The sequence below is a fragment of the Balaenoptera borealis genome (assembly GCF_965194805.1).
Source record: "Balaenoptera borealis genome assembly, chromosome: 2".
In the NCBI taxonomy this organism is placed as follows: Eukaryota; Metazoa; Chordata; class Mammalia; order Artiodactyla; family Balaenopteridae; genus Balaenoptera; species Balaenoptera borealis.
This window is the reverse complement of record NC_138867.1, coordinates 43,256,755-43,280,644: the sequence shown is the minus strand read 5'-3', so window position 1 is coordinate 43,280,644 and position 23,890 is coordinate 43,256,755. Positions and strand designations below refer to the sequence as shown.

At 37.1% G+C, this 23,890-nt stretch overlaps 1 protein-coding gene across 10 annotated transcripts in view; it reads left to right on the top strand.

Moving 5' to 3' along the window:
* Nucleotides 1-23,890, top strand: part of ARL15 (ARF like GTPase 15) — a 538,502-nt gene that overhangs the window by 270,317 nt on the left and 244,295 nt on the right. Inside the window, exons 6-7 of one of the 10 annotated variants that reach the window (XR_014241861.1) lie at nucleotides 7,160-7,217; nucleotides 8,336-13,841. The exons of 8 other annotated variants lie outside the window; for them this stretch is intronic. Coding sequence is in view for 1 of the 2 variants with exons in the window: in XM_082382487.1 (XP_082238613.1) it covers nucleotides 7,160-7,165 (6 nt within the window). In the remaining variant the exon portion in view is untranslated. Of the gene's footprint in view, nucleotides 1-7,159; nucleotides 13,843-23,890 lie in introns of those variants that run through there. One more of the 10 variants, XM_082382487.1, reaches the window with a different exon arrangement.

Here is a 23,890-nt window from a genome sequence, read left to right as displayed (position 1 = left end):
GTTGCTGTGTGCGGGCTTTCTCTAGTTGCAGCGAGCAGGGGCTACTCTTTGTTGCAGTGAGTTGGCTTCTCATTGTGGTGACTTCTCTTGTTGTGGAGCACAGGCTCTAGGTACGCGGGCTTCAGTAGTTGTGGCTCGCGGGCTCTAGAGCGCAGGCTCAGTAGCTGTGGCGCACAGGCTTAGTTGCTCTGCGGCATGTGGGTTCTTCCTGAAGCAGGGCTCGAACCCATGTCCCCTGCATTGGCAGGCAGATTCTTAACCACTGCACCGCCAGGGAAGTCCCGGCATATTTCACTTTGAATAATTGGATGGCTTTCTTTGATTCCCAGAACTCTTTCTTATACCTAATCAGTATTGCTTTTACTTTTCCCTCTGTATAGGTAAGTGGGAGAGACTTCAGTTAATTTTTTTCAAGTAATTTTTCTTAAATCAATATTTAGTGAATTTATATTTTTTTCTTAAATATTCAAATCATATTGACAGAGAAAATATTTATGACTTTCCTAAAACAAAAATTTGTTGGGAATAGACATTCATCTCTCAAATATTTAAAAGTGGGCTTTATCATTCCATTGTCTTTAGATATTTCTTAAAGATTTTGCAATTTACTAATGATGTGCTAGGTCCTGGATATTCATTTGTTTAGAAGACGAATGCAAATTTCATTTGACTCATCTTGATTTGGAGAAAATTAGGTATATACTCTTCAAAACAGTCATGTTTTCCCTTCTGTTACATTTCTGATGACCAAATATATCATAGTTATATCTAATGAATTTTGCTATTGCCTAAGGAAACCTACTATAAGGATATGTAATTCATTCTAAAATAATCAAGGACTTTTGTAATTAATTTTAAAATAAAATGAATCATCTTTTGGCTTACTTGTTATCCATTAATCCTGTATGGGAATTTGATTACTGTGTCTGTACAGTTTTTCCTCCAGACAGTTTCTTTATTTGATATCATAACTACTCATCTGGGATTGAATTCTTAATGTTTTACCATCGCAAGTTTAACGAAACTGTGAACTGATTTTATAAAGCTATCAAAAGGGCTTGCTTATAACTGAGGAGTGTGATTCATTATGTCTCAGAACTTGAAATATTTTTTAAAATTAATTAACTGACAGGGTTTTTTTTTTTTTTAAATAACTTAACCTGTTCATTTGGTATACGTATCTAACCTATGTTCTCAGGCTAAAAGTTGTTTTCTTTGAGGAATGCATGTGTTTTGACTTGTTAGAATTTCAGTGTTTAGATTAAATCATTCAAAAAGTATATTCTTTTTAAGTTGATTTTTATAAAGTTGTGTCTTTTCTGACCCATCAAATTAGGTTTTACTTTAGAAGTTTGTTATGCCGGCCTACAGCATACTGACATCCTTTTATTTTAACAAATCACTGTTATTCATGGTGGTAGAAGGGAGTAACACTAAATAGTTCCGTATTTGTTCTCTCCTGGTCTGTTGTCAAAATGAAGGTTCATGTAGTCAAGGTAGAGAGGTTAAGAGCATTAAGGTCCTTAGCCTGGGTATTATTTTTGTAACCTATTAATTTATTTTAGCAAGAGCTATACAGGCAGTTCTGATAGCATTGATTTATCTTCGTCACACTCATCCTAGGCATCAAATTAATCCACAGTGAAATGGGTTAACCCTCCAATTTTAGTGAAAACAACTGTAATGATTAAACCCTGATTCTACCTTCCCTCTTATGAAATGCTCTGGGATAGCAATGGCGAGACAACCTAAGACAGGCTACAAAGCTGCTATTTCTCAGTAGAACTAGAATAATATCTTAATTAAGATGCTGTTCTAAACTCTTATTTCTAAAGTATTTTCATAATGAAATATTCAACAACTCTAATAGAATTTCAATGCAACTATTTTGTTCAGTTGTTAAGCGTGTACTTTCTGAGCGCCATTGGTACAGTCTCTTGCCTGACAAAGCTATAGACTCCAAACTTCCACATTTGTAAAAATCACATACATGTGTGCACGTGTACAGACACCTCTACCTGAATCCAAATCAGGCTATCAAATAAAACATAAACCAAAAGTTTCAATTCAATCTGGCTAATCAACCCAGTGAAATAGAATGCAGTTTAAAAAAAAAAAAGGGTTGAAGATACTGACCATCCAGAAAATGTCAGGAACCACAACTTCAAGTTTACTTCTCGTTTACTTTACAAGTCAGGAATTTGAATAGCTCGTCATATATGATTAAAGTAATAACAAATATTCATACTCCTTAAGTTTAATTTTTGTGAAACATTAATTATTCCCAAACTTAAGCAGTTTCTTTTATCCTATCCTCTTATTTGCATTGTTAGAAATTTTTTGTTAGCAGTTATTTTTCTTTTTTACTTTTTTTAGTTGTCACTGTACTAGGCACTTAGTATGCCCTCAGTATAGATGTACCAAAAGAAACAAGGAATAAACAAATGTTTCAAAAGACCTAAGAAAAATTTAAAAGCTAGAAAAGCGTCTTTTAAATTCCTCACATTCTGAGGATAAAGCCTTCATGTATTCAATCCCCAGACTTGATAGAGAAGTAGTGGATTCTAGAGTTTATCTGTTCATATAGTCAGTATCATATGGAAAATGTCTTTCTTGTTAGCAAGTAGAAAGACCTCTCTACTTCAGTAATGCCAATCGTGTATTATATAACCATACATGATAAATTATTGGGACTTTGATGCATATATTTTCCTTCAAAGTTGGGTGTTTCACAGATTTTCCAAGCTTCTTTTTCCATTCCAATGTGGCTAGCCCAAGTTTGGCCATTGGTATTGCAAATCAAATGTGTGTGTGTATTGTGGGTAAGGGTCAGGGGGATGTCTAAGTAATGGGGAAAATGCATATAGTTTTTGCATTTTGCAAAGTCTGAAGGGAAAGACTTATTTCTTAGCTATGAAAACGTGAGCATGTCAGTCACTGATTCCATGAATGGTAATATATTTGGGAATTTGGTTTGTGAAGGAATGGAGCATTCAGATGTTTGTTTGTTTGTTTTTAACATCTTTATTGGAGTGTAATTGCTCTACAATGGTGTGTTAGTTTCTGCTTTATAACAAAGCGAATCAGCCATATGCATACATATATCCCCATATCTCCTCCCTCTTGTGTCTCCCTCCCACCCTCCCTATCCCACCCCTCTAGGTGGTCACAAAGCACCCAGCTGATCTCCCTGTGCTATGTGGCTGCTTCCCACTCAGATGGGTTTTTAAATGATGTAGCTCTGAATAAACTTTCCGTAAAATAACTTTCTTTCTTGAATGAACAATTTTACCAAGGCAACAAGTCACATGGTATGTTCCCCCAGAACATTGCCTCTAGAGCTTGGCAAATGTTATCTAGGATAGAAGGACAATCCTCTTTCTCACAAATGCCATGTGTTCTATCTTTAATGTTTCTGCCCAAGATAAAGCTTAAATGTTTTCTGTAAGACCTCTTCCCATCATGAAATAGAAAGTCGTCTATTCATCTACTTTGAATGAGTGGCCAAGATGACATTTGAGCTGGCGATTCCAGGAACTAGATGGCATTGCTTTAATGGTGTGAGCATGGGGTTATCTCTCCCAAGTGGTGCATAAGAGTCACTCACAGACATTAATTTTAGTCTAGATAGTCTTAAATGTCAGTTGCAATAAGTGGCTCATGATTATTGGAAAATTCTTTTTGTGTCAAAAATAAAGTTTTAACCTTTGTTAGCATAAGATTGGCCATGTCTCCCTACCATAGTCCCAAGCTCTGGGGACTGATTCCACACCCCTTGTTTCAGGGAGTTCATCTCATCACACACCATGTGTCATGGTAGCTTTCACAAATGTAGATTTAAGCTGTCTCTCTGTATCCGCCATTTGCATTCAGCTTAGTTTCCAGGTGGCTCCTCTTTTATGTCACACTGTTCTTAAATTTAACATGTCCCGAATCGTCCTAATCATTTTAACTTATCATTACTTCCCAGTTTTTCCATTACCTTGAATGGCACTTTCAACCACTTAAAGTGGTTCAAATATTAGAATTGATTTTACCCCTATTTTAGTGTTCTTTACCTTTTAGCCAGGTAGGAGATTATCTTTCTACTTATAATTCTTGTCTTGAAAGCATGTCACATCCCTGCTTAAGTCCATCTCAAGCCTTACTGTCATCCTGAGAGTCAAATCTAAACCCTTTACCGTGTGCTGTAAGGTTTTATATAATCTCACAACTGCTGTCTATCTACCTTTTTTCCTATCACACTGGTTCCGTCTCTGTTCTTCACAGAAATCAAGTTCATTGCTGCCTCAGGACCTTTGGACTTGCTATTAGTTCTTGGAATTGTCTTTCCTCAGATGTGTGTGTGTCTGGCTTCACCTCTCAGGTAGCTTTCTCACATGCACCAGTTCGTCCCTATCACATCGTTCTGTTGTAATGATTTCAAGATTTAAAAGACTATTCTTTATTCTGAGCTTGTCTTCTCCCAAAGTTTTTGTTAATGTCCTTTCTCTTAAGAAATGATAGTAGTAGTATGTGATAGTACAGTGTATCTCTGGGACAGTCCCCAACCTTTTACTTTACTTTTAAAAATGTTACTTCTCTCACTAAAAACACTGTGTTGAAGCCCTGCTATATCCCTGCCTCTTTGGCTTTCCTTGCTGCGTAGAAGTGGTTTTCTAGTTATGTTCTTCATTTTCCAAAACCTATTTAATTGGATTACCAGTAATCCATTGCTAGTATCATTTCACTGAATTGTGCTATAAAAATCCTGTGTACATGTGTGTTTATTACGTAAGTTTTATGTGCTTCATCTGTCAGCTTGTGTTTCTGGAGGATGGGGGCTCTCAATACTTCCAAACTGAGATGGTTAGCTCTTTGAGAGCTGGACTGTGTGACTCCTCTTTAGCGTGGTTCTCTAGGTATAGTGGTGGTGGTAGCTATTTTTATAAATTAACTATTTTCCAGGCCTTGTGCCAGGCTCTTAATAAACATGACCTCATTTAATCCTGACAACCCAATGAACTAGTTGCTATTATTACCCCCATTTTATATCTGAGAAAATTCCTTAAGGAAGTTGCCCAAGGTTATACAGCAAGCAAGAGACAAAGCCACGATTTGAACCCAGATGGTCTGGCTTGAGAACCTCCATCCTAAAACAACTATTTGATGCAGCCTACTCCATGCCCTATAAATTCTTAGTAATTCTCACTGACTATAGTCAGTAATTCTCACTGACTATACACTGACATCCAATCTACTCTTTGCTTTCAGAGGACTGAGTGCAGTTAAGTGTTGAGGAGACCGAATATTAAAAATCAGTCTGATATGTTGGTGAAAATCTAAAGAAACAAACTAACAGTTTATTAGGAACTTGGACAATATTGATGCATTTAATTTTTATTTATTTATTTAATTCACTAAGAAGAAGAGGCCCCTCAACCTAGTCTACTCTCATGAGGGTGGGTTGAAGAGGTAAATTCTGAATGGAAAAAGAGAAACATACCCCAATAAGTGAAAGAGCTTTTGAGACACTGGAGTTATTATGGGACTGAGTATTAGGAAAGGACTATGAAATTATAATATATGTGTCTATAAGGTATATTGCAAATGATTTAATTTTTGACGGAGAGCAGTTATGAAATTTGGAATGATTCATCATCATTTATATAAATTAATACTGCTCCTCCAGAATAGATATACTGGTTATTATTAACTGGTTGATACTGGAATAAGTATATTTTAATATACTTATTAATGATGACTACTTCTCTTCTCAAAGTGTTCAGTCCAATACGCAGGGGATGGTTTGTTCTTGTTGGATCTAAGGAGCCAGTCTTTAGTGCTTTGATTAAGAAATAGGTCATATAGGGCTTCCCTGGTGGCGCAGTGGTTAAGAATCTGCCTGCCAATGCAGGGGACACAGGTTCGGGCCCTGGTCCGGGAAGATCCCACATGCCGCGGAGCAACTAAGCCCATGTGCCACAACTACTGAGCCTGTGCTCTAGAGCCCGCGAGCCACAACTACTGAGCCCACGTGCTGCAACTACTGAAGGCTGCACTCCTAGAGCCCGTGCTCTGCAACAAGGGAAGCCACCCCAATGAGAAGCCCGTGCACCGCAATGAAGAGTAGCCCTCGCTCACCACAACTAGAGAAAGCCTGTGCACAGCAATGAAGACCCAATGCAGCCAAAAATTTTTAAAAAAGAAAGAAAAAGGTCATGTAGAATATTGAGGAGGGAAGGAGGAAAAGAAAACCTACCCCTTCTGCTGCAGATGGCCAGGTTAGGTGTGGTAGCTGGTACAAGCGTAGATCAAAATGGTGAAAGTAAAAACGAAACAAAATAAATGCCGTGCAACCAGATGCCAGACCATGCTTTCGTAATTAACAGTATTCTACAGTTTTATAGTTTAAAATTCTAGTTTAGCATTTCATTTTTCTACTGTTCAATAAATAGTGTATTTAGACTTGTTGGTATTCATAGTAGACCTCTCAATTAATTCCCCTTTGGCAAATACCATATTCTGCAGTTTAGTTAACTGTGCTGGCCTCAAAGCCTCAGGGATTACACCTGAATTTCATTAGGGAAGTTTAAGTAATTAATATACGAAGGAATCTCACCATTCATAGTTGCCTTCAACTGGTTAAGACAAGATGAGATGCAGTTTTGTCAAAAACTTTCTAGAACCACAGCTTTATTGCTTATTTTTTTCTGGCAAGGTACTTGATCATATTGACTTTCAACACAGTCCTGGTGTCTATAAATACCAGGTGATTCGTTTTCTTTTTCCATTCTCTCCTGTTCACAGTTTAAAGTGCTACAAGCCAAAGGCACTCAAGTGACATTTTTTAAACACCCCAAACCCACTCATTTGAAATGAGTTGTAAGGGAGGAATAATAACAATACACTTTAGTTAGTCACAAATGAGGTCATATTCTAGATCCAGAAAAAAAACCTTAAGCTTAGTATCATTTCTATGGCTTGCAGAGCTATGGTTCGTATTGTCTTAAGAGAACTTTGCATCCAGTGGTAAGAAATATCTGTCAGTAGGAACCATAGAAGATTCTTTATGGTAACCTTCTGGTAACTTAGTTCACGTGTTTGTCACAACCCTCAAATGCCCCATCCTTTCTCCTAAAATGGCTTATTCATTGGTGTCTCTCTTGTTGTTCTTTAGGAATAGGTGCTATTCCAAAAAGAATGGCATAATGACGGAGGCAACACTCATGGTGATGGTAGGTCTCAGCTGTACTCATGTCTTGCAGTCCCACTTAGCCTCTGTAAGGAAATCAGAAAGTTTACCCATAGAACCGCAAGAAAACTTCCTTTTGCCCTCTTGAATGTCAGATTCAGAATTTTAAAGTGAAAGTTTTATTGTTGTGTTGTGACATCATTTATTAGGTACACTTTGATTTTTTGTATCTGCTGAATATGACCTTTTTCATTTATGTACTCTGAAATTATTTATTGAGCACTTACTATGTGCCAAGCAATTTGGAACAAAGTTGTAAAATCTAAAAATTCAGCATAACTCTGGGACTAATACAAATTATAAGGTGATTATTTAACGTAGGAAATTATGCTAAATGGCTATAACCCTGGTACTGAAAATTTGTTTGAGTTTTCTTTCTTTTTGGAAATTATCCCATCAAGCCCTCTGCTTCTTGGTAGATGTTAAGATATCGTAGGAAGATGGTATTTCTAGTATTCCTACCAAAGAGGAATGTTAAGGACTAATAAGACCTACAGTTTGAGAAACTCTATAAATGTTTCTAAGAAAAAGTGCCAAGAAGATTTACACTATCCTGGTTTTTATGGCAAGTAAAATATTCCCAGAAATTAATTACTCTTGTAAGATGACACCAGTTAGCTTAAAACATTCAAAATTTCATCCTTGTCAGTTTATCCTTGGGAAATGGCTTTCTCACTGATGTGATCAGATTTTGTAATTATCAAAACAAACAAAAAACCTACCTGTAGTGTAGGATCTTTCACATGAAAACAAGGAAAGAGAAGTGATTATCACTCACATTGCTTTTATTCAGGAAGAACCACATGTGTTATGGTGCATGGCATTTTACAGTTTTGAAATCCTTGTTCATGAAAATGTGATCATGATATATTAGAAATTTGCCTCAGGTTCTATATCAGTTTAATATCTTCTGTTCAAGGTTCCAATTAATTTTAAGAAATTGAATTAAATTCTGTTTCCTCACAGAATCTCCTTCTTCATAAGCCACGGTATAAGGTTTGCTGTACTTGGCATGCGGAATGCTTTCAATACATGACTGTTGTTTGCTTTTTTCCCCCCCCTCTTTGTCTCTCTATAATCATATCCTATGTGTGTGTTCAGCTAGCAGATATAAGAAAACTCAGGTGAAGGTGAACTGAAGTTTTCAGTTGCGACTCTCACGTTCCATTCGCTTCACAAAGAAAGGATTGTTCCATCCAAGGACCACTTCCATTTAGTGGCAGGAAAGTACTATCATGTTGTTCTGTAGATATCAAATCAGCCTGGGATTTAGCCCTTCTTTCCCTTTATCTTTATTGGTTTTAGGTTAAAACAAAAAGGAACAAAAAATTTATTTGAGAAAAATATGTGCACATAGCATAAACACATATGCCACAAATGCGCATATATAAACTACCTTTTTCATTTTTTGTTATCACTTTATGTTGATCCCTTTATGAAATGTTGGTTCATTTATCAATTTATTTAGTAAATACATATAAAAACAGATTTCCCTTCTTAAATGGCCTTTTTAAAAGGTTCTGGGTTTAATGTGTTACGCTTTATTCTCCGAGTATTTATATTCACTATAGATATACATATGTATGTGTTTGTGTATGTATTTTTTCTTGATACCACAAACTCTTAATCCAGATTATTGAGTAATGGAATGTTATTTTTAGCTGTTCTAGTTAAATATGAGTAACTAGGGAATTCCCTGGTGGGCTAGTGGTTAGTATTCTGGGCTTTCACTACCGTGACCCGGGTTCAATCCCTGGTCAGGGAAGTGAGATCCCACAGGCCATGTGGTGCAGCCAAAAAATAATAATAATAAATAAATAAATATGAGTAACTATATGTTGTTTAGATATAGGGAAATAGAGTTACATATTTCAATGAACATAAATACGTCCTTCTTGAATATTTGCAAAGTAACTCATAGATTTACTTAGGAATCCCCATTATACACATTATTTTATTCTTGGAAACATAATAATTATGTGAATTAATATCACACTGATCATAAAGTGACAAGTATAATTATAACAGCTTTAATTTTTAAAATTATCATTTTAATATGTCTTATAGAATTCGAAGTGTTGTGGGTAATTCCGACTTTACAGTACATGTTAGTCATGCATTAGTTTCTCTTCGTATATCTACAAAGGTACCATGACCTTCATATATCTTGATATTACATATTTTCCACTGATTTATTACACATTTGCCATTGATTTTTATTTCAAAATAATTCTAGATTCACAGGAAGTTACAAAAATAGTGCAAAGAGGTCCTATGTACCCTTCACCCAGTTTCCCCAGATGGTTACATTTTATAAAATTATAATACAATATCAAAACCAGGAAATTGACATTGATATTCTATGTGTATGTATTTCTATGTCTTTTTTTTTTGAACTGGTGTAGACTTGTGTAACTCCCACTTAAATCAAGAGCCAGATCTATTCCATCACCACAAAGATCTCCCTCGTGTTGCCCCTCCTGGGGGCATAGATCACCCTCTGTTTCCCAGCATTGATATGTTAGTGCTTAAGTCTGCCATTTTATATTTTGTTTTCTATTTTATCCCTCCGTTTATGTTTCACTATTTCGTTTTTGCCGCCTTCCTGTAGGATACTTGAACATTGCTCACAATTCCATTTTTATTTATCTGTAGTGTTAAGTTTATCTATTTGTATAGCTTTTTTAGTGGTTCACAGTCTACTGGTGTCAACATTTTACTAATTTAAGTGAAGTATAGAAACTATCTCCCTGTATGTCCCTTTACCCTCCCCGTTTGTAATATAACCGTCTTAAATATTTCTTCTATTTTTTCAGGCTTATTTCTTTCTGTTGTTCAGACTGGGTAATTCCTATTGTTCAGTCTTTAGATTCTCTTTGTTTTCCCTCATCTGAGAATGTCTTGATTTCCCCTTCATTTCTGAAGGATATTTTTGCTAGATTACAGGATTCTAGCTTAACAGATCTTTTCTTTCAATGCTTGAAAGTGCTATGCCACTTCCTTTTAGCCTCCATGGTTTTTAATGAGAAATCTGCTGCCATTTATTTGTTCCCCTCCTTTAGTTAAGGTCTCATTTCTCTTGCTGCTTGAAAACTTTGTCTTTATTTTTCCGAAGTTTGAATGTCATGTGTCTTGGCATGGATTTCTTTGGGTATATCAACTGTTTGGGGTTCTCTCAGCTTCTTAAATCTGTAGGTTTATGTCTTTTGCCAAATTTAGGAAATTTTCAGACATTATTCTTAAAAAAAAAAATTTCAGCCCCCTCCACTTTCTCTTCTTTTTCTTCTGAAACGCCAGCGATAGTAACACCTGTTACTGTCCCACAGGTTCCTGAGGCTTTGTTCATTGGTTTCAGCCTGTGTTCACTTCGTTTTTCAGATTGGGAAATTTCTATTGTTCTGTCTTTGAGTTTACTGATTCTTTCCTCTGTTCTCCCCATCCTGCCATTGAGTCTACTTGCTGTGTTTTGTTGTTGTAGTTATTGTAATTTTTAGTTCTAAAATTTGTTTGGTTCTTCTGTGTTCTACTTGCCAATATTTTCTATTGTTTCATTAGTTTCAAGTGTCTTTATAATTGTTCATTAGTTCATTTTTATGGTGGCTGATTTAAAATCCTTGTCAGATGATTCTAACATCTGTGCCATCTTGGTCTTAATGACTTTTTTTTTTTTTTTGGGCTACGTTGGGTCTTCATTGCTGTGCACGGGCTTTCTCTAGTTGCAGTGAGCGGGGGCTACTCTTCATTGCAGTGTGCGGGCTTCTCACTGCGGTGCCTTCTCTTGTTGCGGAGCATGGGCTCTAGGCACGCGGGCTTCTGTAGTTGTGGCACACAGGCTCAGTAGTTGTGGCTCGCGGGCTCTAGCATGCAGGCTCAGTAGTTGTGGCTCGCGGGCTTAGTTGGGATTGAACCCGTGTCCCCTGCATCGGCAGGCGGATTCTTAACCACTGCACCACCAGGGAAGCCCTTAATGACTCTTGATTGTTCTTATTCAAGTTGAGATTTTCCTGGTTCTTGGTATGACAAGTGATTTTCTTTGAATCTTTGACTCTTTAGCCATTACTTTATGAGACCCTGGATCTTATGTAAATCTTCTGTTTAGTTCTGCAGATCTCCTCTGATACTGCTTACCTCTTTACTACTGGATGAGGTTGGAAATGCAGATTCCCTCCTAGGTCTCTGTTAACACCTAGGGGGTAGAAGTGGTTCCTCATGATTGTTCGGCAGGGGTGGGAGTTCAGGCTTCCCAGGAGACCTCTGCTGATACCACCCTCGCTGGGAGAGGTGGAGATTCTTTCTTACTGCTCTGCGGCCTCTACTGACTCTTCAGGGTTTGGCCTTGTCGTTGGGTGGTGAGCGTCCCGGCTCCGCTAGGTCTGACACTGCCCCCACAGAGGGGGTTGCTTCTCATTGCCTCTGGTGGACGTCCATGTTCCCCATGTACTCTCCACTGACTTGGGGGAGGGGGAGACACCAATGATTTTTAAACACTAATTGTTCGTATTTTAGATGGATGATTCCAAATAACTTGAAAACTGTTTTTACTTTAGTTGTTTTTTTCAGTTGTATTTCATTTAACTCTAAAGATCGGTATATATTTAACTTTTGTCAGACTAGTTTTAACAAAGCTCAAAGCTTACATTTTTGCCTGGTGTTGTAGCATCACATTTGAGAACTGCTAATTTGCTTTTCAGATGTGAGAAGAAGAGAATAATTGCAAAGTGTGCTGTGGATGAGAGAGTTTAATGCTTTTCTAAGTATTTTGTGAAAAACAGTGAAATTTTAAGGCTGTGTTTTTTTTAAGGAGGTAGAGGACAGTGCTTAAACTCTTACTTGATTCTTCAATTTATGACAAGCCAATTAGAAATAGTAGTTTTTGTTCTAGATTTACAACAGAATTAATTGTATACGTTTGTGTAGGACTATGTTGGCATGAGCAATAGAATGTCATAATAGTTACATCTCTTTTTCATGTTTTTGGATACAATTTATTATATTTCTGGAATTATGTGTACATAGATGATCGAAACTTGAAATTTGAGAATTTGTGAACACACTCAGATTTAGGGAATTTAGTGGTTTAATGGCCCCAATATACTCAACAGTTGTTCAACATGATATTAATTGAGGGCCTATTAAGAAATCCTTCCCTAGGAATTCCCTGCCTGTCCAGTGGTTAGGACTCAGCTTTTTCACTATCATGGCTTGGGTTCAATCCCTGGTCAGGGAACTAAGATCCCGCAAGCCATGCAGCACTGCCAAAAAAAAAAAAAAAAAAAAAAATCCTTCCCCAAAATAGTAGATTTATAGGTACAGCACTCTGCAGAGTTACTAAGCAGTACTTTGAGTTGCTATGAAGATTCTCAGGTCATTTGCAAAGAGAAAACTTCCAAAAGTAATAATGCAGAGCTTCTTAAAACAAGGAATACCAGGGAATTACTTTAGCCTTATCTCTAAGCAAATGTGAATCTACTAAAACAGTATGTAGTTTACTTACTGTTAACATATATGGATGAGGCCATAAATAAAATTACTAGTTAAATGTAAAAAATCACTGTTAGGTGACAAACTCATGTACTTCTCAATTGGATTAAGGACACAGCTTAAAAAATAAAATATCCTGTACAGGGTGTTTCAGAAAGTGTTTTACACTTTATAATCATAAATGCATCAATTTCATAAATTAAATTGATATACATATTTTTCATTAAATTTAGCAGTGAAGATACCAGAAGCATTTCACTGACCAAAAACTGTTAAGGAATAAAGAATGCAATAATACCAAATTAGTAAAGAATCTGATTTTGTTCCTTAATTTAGCCTACATACATTGTCTTAGTGTGCAAATCGTAGAAAAAAAATAACATTGGGAATGAGAATAGATTAATCACTCTGGGTGTTTAGTTCTGTTTTGTTAGAGAAAAGGGGAAACTTTCTTAACATGTTTGTTGCTTCTCTTCACCAACTTAGGGCTAGACTTTACGGTTTGTTTAGCTGTGAAGGGATGACAGACTTGGGGGATGGTGAAGGGAGCTTAGTTTTGGAATGTAAATACATGTAGAGCTCGCCTCCTTTTGTTTAGCATCTCTTTAAACTAAGACAAAAAAAATCAGTGAATGAATGAATAGCAGCATGGTGAAATACCTAAATGTTTGAGTTAAAATTTTTGGATGTTTGAAATCCTATTTGGATCCTTTTCCCAGATCACGGCGCATTCATATGCACTCAGCAGGAAACTTCATGGAGATGCACATTTGGCCAGAAGGTCTTTGACGGTGCCTTTTTCTTAACTTGTGCCTTTTCTTCTTTAGAAAAAAGTAATGGCTTAAGTCTGACTGAAGAACAATCTTTTTTGTATGTTCCTTATAAGAATTTACTTATGGTTCACAGATTTTTACCCACCATCTATGTCTGCAATCCCTGGATTTAAAATAGCATATATCCTACTGCAGACTATAGGAAACGCCAAATTAAAGACTTAATGACATACTGCTGAAAAAGACAAAAGGCAACAAATTATAAATCAGTCCACTAACCCTCTAAAGTGAAACTCACAGGTAAAAAAAAATTGTGCATTTGAGCTATATATATATATTTTTTTTTTTTTTTTTAAAGCCTTAGCGTTTTCATGCTCATGTGACAGGTAAACATAGTGGTAGAGTTGGGTTCGAATCCAGATATTTTTAAAAAAACAATAATGAACATGAGAAATGTGCTTCTTCAGTGGACAACAAGCCTAGTTATTACGTGAACATTTCAGCACTTATACATTCTGTTCATTTTAAAAATATTTGCCACTTTTTCTCGTTTTAGAATTATTCTGAGGATCATGCTCATTTATGGTGTTGGTCTGTGTAGGCGATGCAGTGGTTTATTAATTTTCCTCCTCAGGGTTGCCCTAGCCACCCTCAAGTCCATTCCAGTTTTCTTGACTTATAAGGAGTAAGAGTGTCTTTTGTCTCTTGCTGAGGTTCTGGGGAAGGCAGCAAGAACAAGAGGCTCCGGGGGTTAATGGAAGGGTTAGAGAACAGATGGAATGGGAAGGAAAAGGAGGCCTTTTAAAAACTAGTTTTCAAAAGACCCCAGTTACTGCTTGTGGCTCATTTTTCCAGCCTTCCCTTTGGGAGGGTTTCTTTCACAAAGGCCCTGAGTCCCCCTTAAACTCTGGGAGAACGTGCTCCTTCTGGGTGGTGGTGTGGGAATGTCGACGTGGGCTGGTGACAATACAGCTGGTAGTGAAGTTACAGTAATAATAGCAGAGAGAATCCCGGCGCCACCACCCCGGAGAATTCTGAGGAGAGCTGCATTTGGTCCTGGAGGTGAGACAGCTCTGTGCCACGGTGCCTCTCGCCAGGAGGAGAGCCTCACAGATGTGTACATCTGTGAATGCTGGAACACACTCAGACCTCTCTCCACTTCATTGCAGTTCATTTGAAGTTAATTTTTAAAAAATGACCTGGTCAGGGCGTACAAGCTTGCACGCACACACCATTTTGGGAAAATATGTGAACACACACACACACACACCATTTTGGGAAAATATGTCAAGCCTAAGCTCTCCCTTGTGCTCAAGGGTGTGCTTCTAAGGTCAAATGCATTGATGAAAATTCCATACTCATTACTCTCCTTCTTGTTGTTATGTTGTTTCCGTTCCAGCAAAGAGCTAGATGCAGCACAGGGCAGTGGAGACAAGAAGCAAATCACATGCCAGCATTTAAGGCAAAAGTAGAAGGAAGCTGTAGAATTGAAGTGCTGGCAAGTTCCCATTCTTGGCTGTTATCTTCACTTTTCCTTGATCTACAGTCATTTAAGGGGTTGGTTCATCCAACCATAAAATTGAACTCTTCATTCTAAGGTATTGGTTTTAAACAAGGAAGGGAGAGACAGGTGGCAATAAATGCAAAACATCGTGGAATATATTTTGAGAACATAGTTTAAAAGATATTAAATGCTGGGACTTTCCTGGTGGTCTAGTGGTTAGGACATGGCGCTTTCACTGCCGGGGTGTGGGTTCAATCCCTGGTCGGGGAACTAAGATCCCACAAGTTGCGTGGCATGGCCAAAAAAAAAAAAAAAAAAGATATTAAAGGGCATGTGACTCATCAGAAAGGTAGGGAGAAAATATTCCATAGGTAAAGCGTAGCATAAAGAAGTTAACATAAAAAATAATGACCTGAGAAAATGAGATGGCAGTTGAGTGAAGTCTGTAGTGTGCTGTGGTCAGCTGCTCAGTATGCAGTGAAAGTGACCAGAGGAAGGACAAGATGGAAAGCCCTGATTTTATTGTGTTTGTAGCTCTCCTAGAGATGGATTAATTGACACGGGGAGAGGAGTCGGTGTTAAAGGCTAGGTGGCAGAACAGCTACATAATTTGCAGGCTAGGGCAACATGAAAATCTCAGGTCTTATGTTCAAAAATTAAGAATTTCAAAACAGCAATAGCAGATCATTAAACCAAGCACAGGAGCCTTCATAGTGCAGGACCCTCTGCAATGCACAGGTGGCGCCCCCGTGGAGCCGACCCTGCAGGGAAGGTGGTTGGTCATTCTCACAGCCCTACACTTGTCCTGTGATCTTAGGTATCACTTCCCCTCATCCACTGACTGCTTATTATATACTTGGAAGAAGCTCAAAGAAAGCAAGCTATGTATGTTATAGACACACACACCAAGCTTTTTGTTTTTCTCTAAATAAGTAAAATTAAGGTTTTGGTCAGAGTTGAAGGAAAACTGAAGGTGTTATGACCCTCTGAATTTTTTACCATGTCAGTTGTAAAATGATTAATGCAACATTGTTAAAAAGCCTCCAAACTAAAATTCCGTGATTCTAATATCCATCATCATTTATATAAAGGTATAAAGTCTAAAAACCCGATCTAATGTTTAGCTTAATAAAAGAGTAACTCATATATGGATGTTAGGGAGATACTTTGAAAATATTTAGTGTTAGATACAGCTTTTCAACTTAGATTTGTGGCTTACATACTTGTAACTTGGAAAATGAAGGTAAATTGGTTAGCTTTCTATAATCAATTTTCAGAGCTAATAGAGATATCTTAAAACTGAATAAAAGAAAGTAAGAAAAAGAAAAAAAGTGTGCTTTTTAAAAAACATATCATCCTATAGCCTGGGTTCAATGCCCCCGGTGAGTATTAAAGCAAGCCCTCAACCATTCAAGGCAAGAGTTAACTGCTGTCTTTAGTGCTAAGAAGGGGAGTGACCAAGTAAGAGTCAGTGAACTAAAATTGAAGCAGAAGAGACTTCAGCTGGATGCTTAGAAACATGGAACCCACAAAACAGTAAATACCATGATGAGGTGTATAGGCAAGTTATAGAACCCTTATTTCTGGAAATTTTCAGTATTTGCTTATGTAGAGAGATGGACAATATCTTCAGAGCTATGATTTGAACTGAAATATTTCAAGGACGTAAAAGGGTTTTGTAATGTATGCATGTCATTTTAGGCATACATAGAAATAGTATATTTTAAATACATGGTTATTTTTACACAAAATGATGGTGTCTTATTAATAGTCCTCTAGAAATACTACTTTAAATGACAATATTTGGTCTAGTCTACAGTTGCTTCTTTAAGACCACAGCGAAAGCAAATCGTTTACACCTATTAAGACCCACTGCCTGTGGTCGAGTGACTGCATTCAAGCTTCCCTTCCCAAATTCTCTAACTAAACAAGTCTTTTAACTTCTGTGTCTTAGGTTGTCTTAGGTTAAACGATTTCTTAGAAAAGAAGTTGAAAATGGGGCTCATGAGATTTCTCACTCCTACTGCCTTTCTAATCACCAGATCAAGTCTCTCTCACTCATGAAGAACATTATCTCCAATACTTACAACTTTGGGGGGGTCTTTAATTATTTTTTTTAAAACCCCTTTTCTGACAACAAAAGAAATGTGCTCATTTTTTAAAGTGTACCCATTACAGAAATAGGTCATATAGAAAATGGAATTTTCCTATAATCCAATTTGCTTAAGGTAATAATGATGAAGTTTGGTGAAACATTTAATTTTATATTTTTATAGTCTGTAAAGCAACACTGTTTTGAATTTCAGAGTATTGAATTCACAGTCTATATTCCTTCAGATTGAATATCTTATATGACAACTTTTGTCTAGATGACACTTATTTTCAAGCTAGAGTCCTGATCTTGTGTGGTTCACTCCTTAGTTTTTCAACCCTCTGCATGGGAATTTGTTTTGTGATTTGGCCTTTTATTATGTCTCTAGGACTTCTTAATATTAACCATAGACTTTGTTAGAGCTAATTTTTTTTTAATAATTTTACTGATTCTGTGGAATTGTTTTGGGGATCAATAAACTAATATTTGAGATAATTCCTTCAGAGGCCAGTATCTTTCTTTGATGTCCTGAGTGTTGGACAATCTTGGGTCTAACATAGCAGGTTGTTATTTTTTTTTATTAGCCTGTGGTTATTCAGAGCCAAGTCTGGTGAATATATTTAATTATGTTGGAGCCCTTCCAAACTGAGTCAAAGGTGAGGCAAAATCTATTAGGTATTGAGGCTGTTTTTCTTGTGTGTCTTACCAACTGACCCTGTAGGTATTTCCAATGGAAGAATTTTTTTTTTAACAGGAAATAAAAATGTTTAGCTGTGACAGTATCAACTGAAATTCTGCCTACCTTGAGAATTTTTTAAGGCAATATTTTTGAGGTCTTAAATTTGTAGCTCTTTCATTGAAAAATGAGTCTTGTTATACTTTAGAATTTCTCATTGCTTTCACACTCATAATGTTAAGTGTTAAATGTAAGGTGATGATGATTATTATTCTGCATGGATTGTTTATCAACAAGTCTCCTCTTCAGGCTAATTTTGAGTCATGGTTAGTCTCTCCTCCAGGAAGAAATGAGGTGGGACCCTGTTTTCTGCTTTTCTGGAGGGCTTTCCTTTGACTCCAGGTCTTCTAAAAGGATGCAAATCACTTCAAAACAGTCATCACTCTCCCTCCCTTTGTGGCCTCCTGTGTTTGTCCTGATCTCCCCCTCCTGTCTTTTTTGTTTTGTTTTTTCCTCTGTAAAGGGAAAGTAAAGAGAATCTGCAGTCTGCCCTCCCACCCCCTCTCCTCCCTTTCTCTCCCCTACCCTGGAGGGTGGGCTGAGAAATAAGGAAGAACCTTCAATCCTGTCCTTTGTTAGGAACTCTGATGACTAAAACTGTTGGAACACGGCTAAAATGAGTTTTGGAGGCTTTCCCTACTTCCCCGGCCTGCCATTTCCATGGGTTACTGAGGACTGGCTCTATTGCCAAACAAGGCTGATATTGAGCCTCAAATTTTGATCCGTTTTTCATCAAGTTTGATTTAATATAGAAGTTGCAAGATTTAGTAGTAAAGCAGTTATGGTTCTTATAGCAAACGTCAACTTCATGCATGCCGAATTCCATCTCTTGGGCTGAAGACAAAGCCGTTTGTGCAAAAGGTCCACAGCCCATTGAGTTGTAAGCAGTAATGCCAGCAGCAGCAAGAGAGCTATCTTTTTTGACCTGAAACAGTTATCCAGCAAATGTAATACAAAACCTTAAGTTTTATTTCCTTTAGAATGGGGGACATTGCAAAACTAAATAAATTAGTAATGGAATAATATGCTTTTTTTAAAGCCTGCAAATCTATGTCTGAAATGAATAAAGTGATTGTTAGAAAATTTATAGCTTTTATGGAGAGGTGATGACTGGTAATTTTAGATTGACTGGTAGTTGAAAATGAGGGCAACAGACTTTTTTAAGTTACTGGGTCTGAGGCTCATGCTGGTACTGCTTGCTTCTTCCAAGTGTTTAAATTGAAAGCAACTTTGTGATCAGGCAGTTTAACAGTGATGGCGAACAGAAAAGTTCAAAGAGAACTTGCATTTAGACTGTCAAAGATTTGTGGGAATTCAGATATGTGTGCATATATATACATATATATATAATGCAGCACCTTTTGTATTTCACAAATTCTGATACAAGTTTTATTTATAACAAAACATGAATGCTATTGCTAGGAGAGAGGAATGAAAACTATCAGATCATTTTCAGAACCTTAAAATAACTTCCATAGAAATAACTTCTAATGTTTCATTCTCTTGCATTGAAATAAATTGTTTCTCAGACCTCCGATCAACCACAGGACAGAAATGACAATGTCAAAATACATAGCAGCGATGCTAAATTACTTCTAATTGATGATGACATTTTCTTTTATTAATATAAGCTTTAGCTTATATTAGGGGAGGAAAGAAGACTAAAATGTTAAAAGAAGAATTCTCTGGAGCAGTTTACAAACATTTGGGGGAAATGGAAAACAAAGATGAAGCACAGGGACTGGTAAAAGGTTTCAGTGTTACTCTTGTTCACATGATAGAGCAGCAGTCAAAATACACCCCTGTGATTTGTCGCATCTGGTAGAAATGCTGCAGTAGCTAAAGGGATGATCTCTGGCTTTGGTGAAGAAATGAGTAAACAAGACAGTGTAAAGAGAAAACCCTGGTTAGTAATCAGAGGCCACATTCCCCAACCCCTAAAACAAGTTTTAGCTTTGTATGATGCCAGAAGAGAGAGGCCAAAAGTCTGAGAGAACTTTTGTTATGAAGGGTGTTTGTTTTGTGTTCTTAAAAAATTGGATGACATAGCTCAGGACTCTGGATACAAAGGTTGGAGCCATCAGTGCAGTTTTAATAATCCACTTACTAGCAGCAATACGTTAGCACCTAACTGGATGGATCTAAAAATGCAATCCACATACACATTTCACATGTTTGATGTTTATCAGGACACACCTTCTTTTCCTCAGATACCTTCTCACCGTTCCTGTATTAGTAGGTTACTCATCTCTTCTCTCTCTTATATGAAGTGTTTTAAAGTTTTGCATGTGTGCCCAGAGGTCTTTTGGCGTTTAAACTAGTTTCTCAACATTAAAAAAAAAAAAAAAAAAACTGTTTCTGAGTTATAGAAGTTATTTAGCTCCGCTGATGCATAAGGCTATGTCAGCTACAGGACTATCAAATAGAGCTGCTTTTGAAGACAGTAGAACTAAAGCGGGAGGCCAGTCTCAGCACTTTTCTGGGACTCACTGGGATACTGAAGGCTGGGTCTTCTGCAGAATTTAATCCTCTCCCTCCTGAGCATGAAGGTGTTTGTGTGTAATCTACACTTCCTCTTTCATATAGGAAAGGCAGGCAAGACCCCCAACATTGTAAACTGCTTTTGATTTGAAAGAATCTGAAGTAATAGAGGACTCTAGCTTACAGATATTCTTTTGGCTCATATGTGTGTTTCTCAGAAGGAATGTTCATAAGGAAAGTGGCAATGTTTTGCTTCAATGCTAATAAAATTTTCTGATTTCCTGTTCCATAGTTCTAAAGATTAAACATATTTTAAAAAATAATAACTTGAGTGTAACACACGTAAAATGAGAAATCATTATGTTATCTCCATATTTAAAAAGTAAAACAAAAGCAAAAACAAAACCTGATAACAGCATACCAAAAAGTTACTCTTACCTCTTCTTCTTTTCTTTGAAAATATCAACGTAAAAATATTTTATCTTTGGCCAAGACAAATGTCACTTTAGAGGGTATCAAAAGCTAAGATGAAGAGGAAGAAAATCAGTTGAAAGACGATTTGAATAAGATGAATATATTCAAATCTAGATGTTCTGTTACTTATATTCTAGGATAGTAAAGAAGTTGGCCAACTTTATTGAAACACCATTTGGTTATCTGTTTTGAAAACTGCAGGAGGGTTACAGAAATACATAAGATTGGATAAGAGCCCAAAGTGGACCAGTATTTTAACAGGGAGAATTGTGACCTGCAAACCACAGACCTGAATTGAACTTCTCTTTCTGAAGAAACAATATTTAAGAAATCAGCCTTAAAACACTCAGATGAAATCAAGCAACGCCAAAAACAGCCCTAATTAGCAATCTGATTTTCAGAAGGGTAAAATTTTATCTCATTTAACTTTTCAATGGGCAATGCACTCACCTGGTACAAAATTCAAAAAAAAAGGGCACATGTGGTGAAAAGGGAACCTTTCTACTCCCCAGATTGCAGACAACAGTCTCATTTCAAGTAAGTTTAGGTGAGATAAATGATCGCATTTTATGAAATCAGTAAATGTTATTCATTTTGCCTCAACAAGCCTTTTTGATTCAGTTCTGCACGAAACATTAATTAAAATAGGAACAGTATGTTCTTGATCTCTGTTCTTCAAGCTGTTGGTTGCAATGGATTAGGGAGTCACGTAAAGGCTTTTGTGATTTTTCTGTTAAAACAAAAGGAGAGAAAGAAACTGAATTGAATAGAAAAATATCAAAATGTGTTATGGTAAGAGAACATTGTTTTGTAAAATTTTTTTCTTGTTATGCATGTATATTCACACATATGTACGTGTGTACTGGGTCTCAGTAGCAAAAGGACTTCTTATGGTGAATCTTGGTGAAAAACTTTGAAATCCTTTGTTTTGTGTTTATTTCAATTTTTTGAAATGGCTCTTTAGGTACTTTTGAGTACAGAACTATTTAAAGATTCATATCCATGGGTACATCTATGAAATGGCACCTCAGTTATAGTCCAGAAACAATGGTGGCCACAATTGTGAAGGAGAGCACGAACACGAAGACCGTTGATGGCACCAGGCTCCTGGATTCATTAACCTCTAAATGTAAAAGGATCGCGTGTACTTCGGAGATGCGCTCTAAAGCAATCAGTGAAATAGTCTTAAAAGTGGTAAGGCAAAATATGAGGAAGGCCCCTTATATCCTCCACCATGAGATGTATTGGACAGAAAACAATCTGGGGTCAGACTGGATCCTCTGAACAATTTAGCTCTTTGAGTCTTTGGAAACTAAAGAAGATGACAAAGGAGCAAATAGTGTTGGATATCAAAATGCATGATGGGACAGGCTGTCTTTCCCTTGCCACTCCCTACCTGTGTGGCATCTAATAGTTTGCTTAGCTTCATGGAACCTTAGTTCCCATATCTGTTTTAAAAACAAACCTACATTAGAAATAAAAACTAGAAAGAGAACACTTGTTTCTTAGAGTTGTTGTGAAGATTAAGTTAGCAGAAGACATCACACTCTAACCAGCACAGTGTAGGCCCTCAATAAAATGTGAATTTCTTTTTTCTATATATGAACTCATTGAAACAAAGTTCAGGTATAACCCATTCTACACACACACAGATACAGATGGACACCCATGTGCCCACATACAGAATTTTAACTGCCCAGCAACATTTATTGAATGTCCTCTAAATAAAGTACTACTAAACTCTCTGAAATAATTTACCAGTAAGTGCAAATGACTGTGGCAGAGAGGCAGTGACACATGAGTGGTTAACAGCATGGGCCCTGGAGCTTTGCCTCCCAGGCCACTGGGCAAGTTTATTCAACCACACCGGTCCTCAGTTTCTTCATCTGTAACATGATGATAGTAATATAACCACTTTATAGGTTTTTATGAGTGTGAGTTTGAAATGAATTCATACATGTAAAGTGCTGAGAATATTGCCAACACTAGGCAAAGTTAGTTTTCTGTATCACCTATGAGTACCGAAAAGATGGCAAGGAAGAGTGACCAGTGGGTTACTGAAAGAAGGTTGTCTATGAAAGTACAAAAGGGAGGCTTTAGTAAGATTTTGAGGCTAAAGAAAGACTAGCAGAAAAAGAGAGGTTGTTATTCACACTGTCTTATATTGTTTATAGATTCATTTTGATATTCCCCTTTTCATTTTCAGATCTACAAGTCTATATGTTTCTTGCATTTCAGTTTATTGGCTGACACAGTTTGGTTTCTGAAAGTTTTTTGTATTTGTTTTTGGTTTTTTTAATGAAATACTCTGAGTAGCTGCTTTTTTTTTTTTTTTTAAGGGGAGGGGACACAGTAAAGATGTTTCTGAATTTTAGAAGTTTAGTTCCAGGCCAAAGGCAGTGTATGTGTTCTGACTGACATCCCGGCCTCTTTAGGGTAGAATATAAACACCACAGGTGAATTCTTTGGCAGCTTGAACCTGTTTCCATAGCTCAGGTGTTGTTTGGGGGAAAACAGTTTGATTTCTGAAGGGAATTTTCAAAATTCTCAGGCAAGACGTTCAGCAGAGTCATGGATCTTCCTTTGCATATTCTTTTTAAAATTTCTGTGTATAAAACTCCACACTATTGAGAAATGTCTGACTCATAAATATAACCATTTAAGGATGTGTGGGGGGTTACAGCATCGAGGTAACTATGGTGTTCCCATCGCCTAGGTTTCTTGCTAGAATCTGAAGCAGGCTGATACTCCTTCTTTCAATTACGCATAGTTATTCCATTATTGCATCCTCACCGTCACCCTTAGATAAGGCTTCAGTTGTCACGGCCACGTATCCTGCACAACCTCTCCCCTGCCACCGTGGTGCTTTGCACTCGTAACTTCCGAAACGGACGCATTCAGGAGCTGTGTCCTGAGTTACCCGGAGCTCGTTTGCCCATTCAGAATCTGTTTTAAAACCCATGCCCTCTGTCTGAGTGCTTCAGGTGCAAGCCCAGAGTTTTTACAGATGAAGTCCATTCCCAAAACAGGGCATTTTCCGTTGACTGCTTAGTGCCAATCCACTTTGTTCGATTTACATTGAACCCAGAAAATGACTATCTGAGGCCTGATTTAA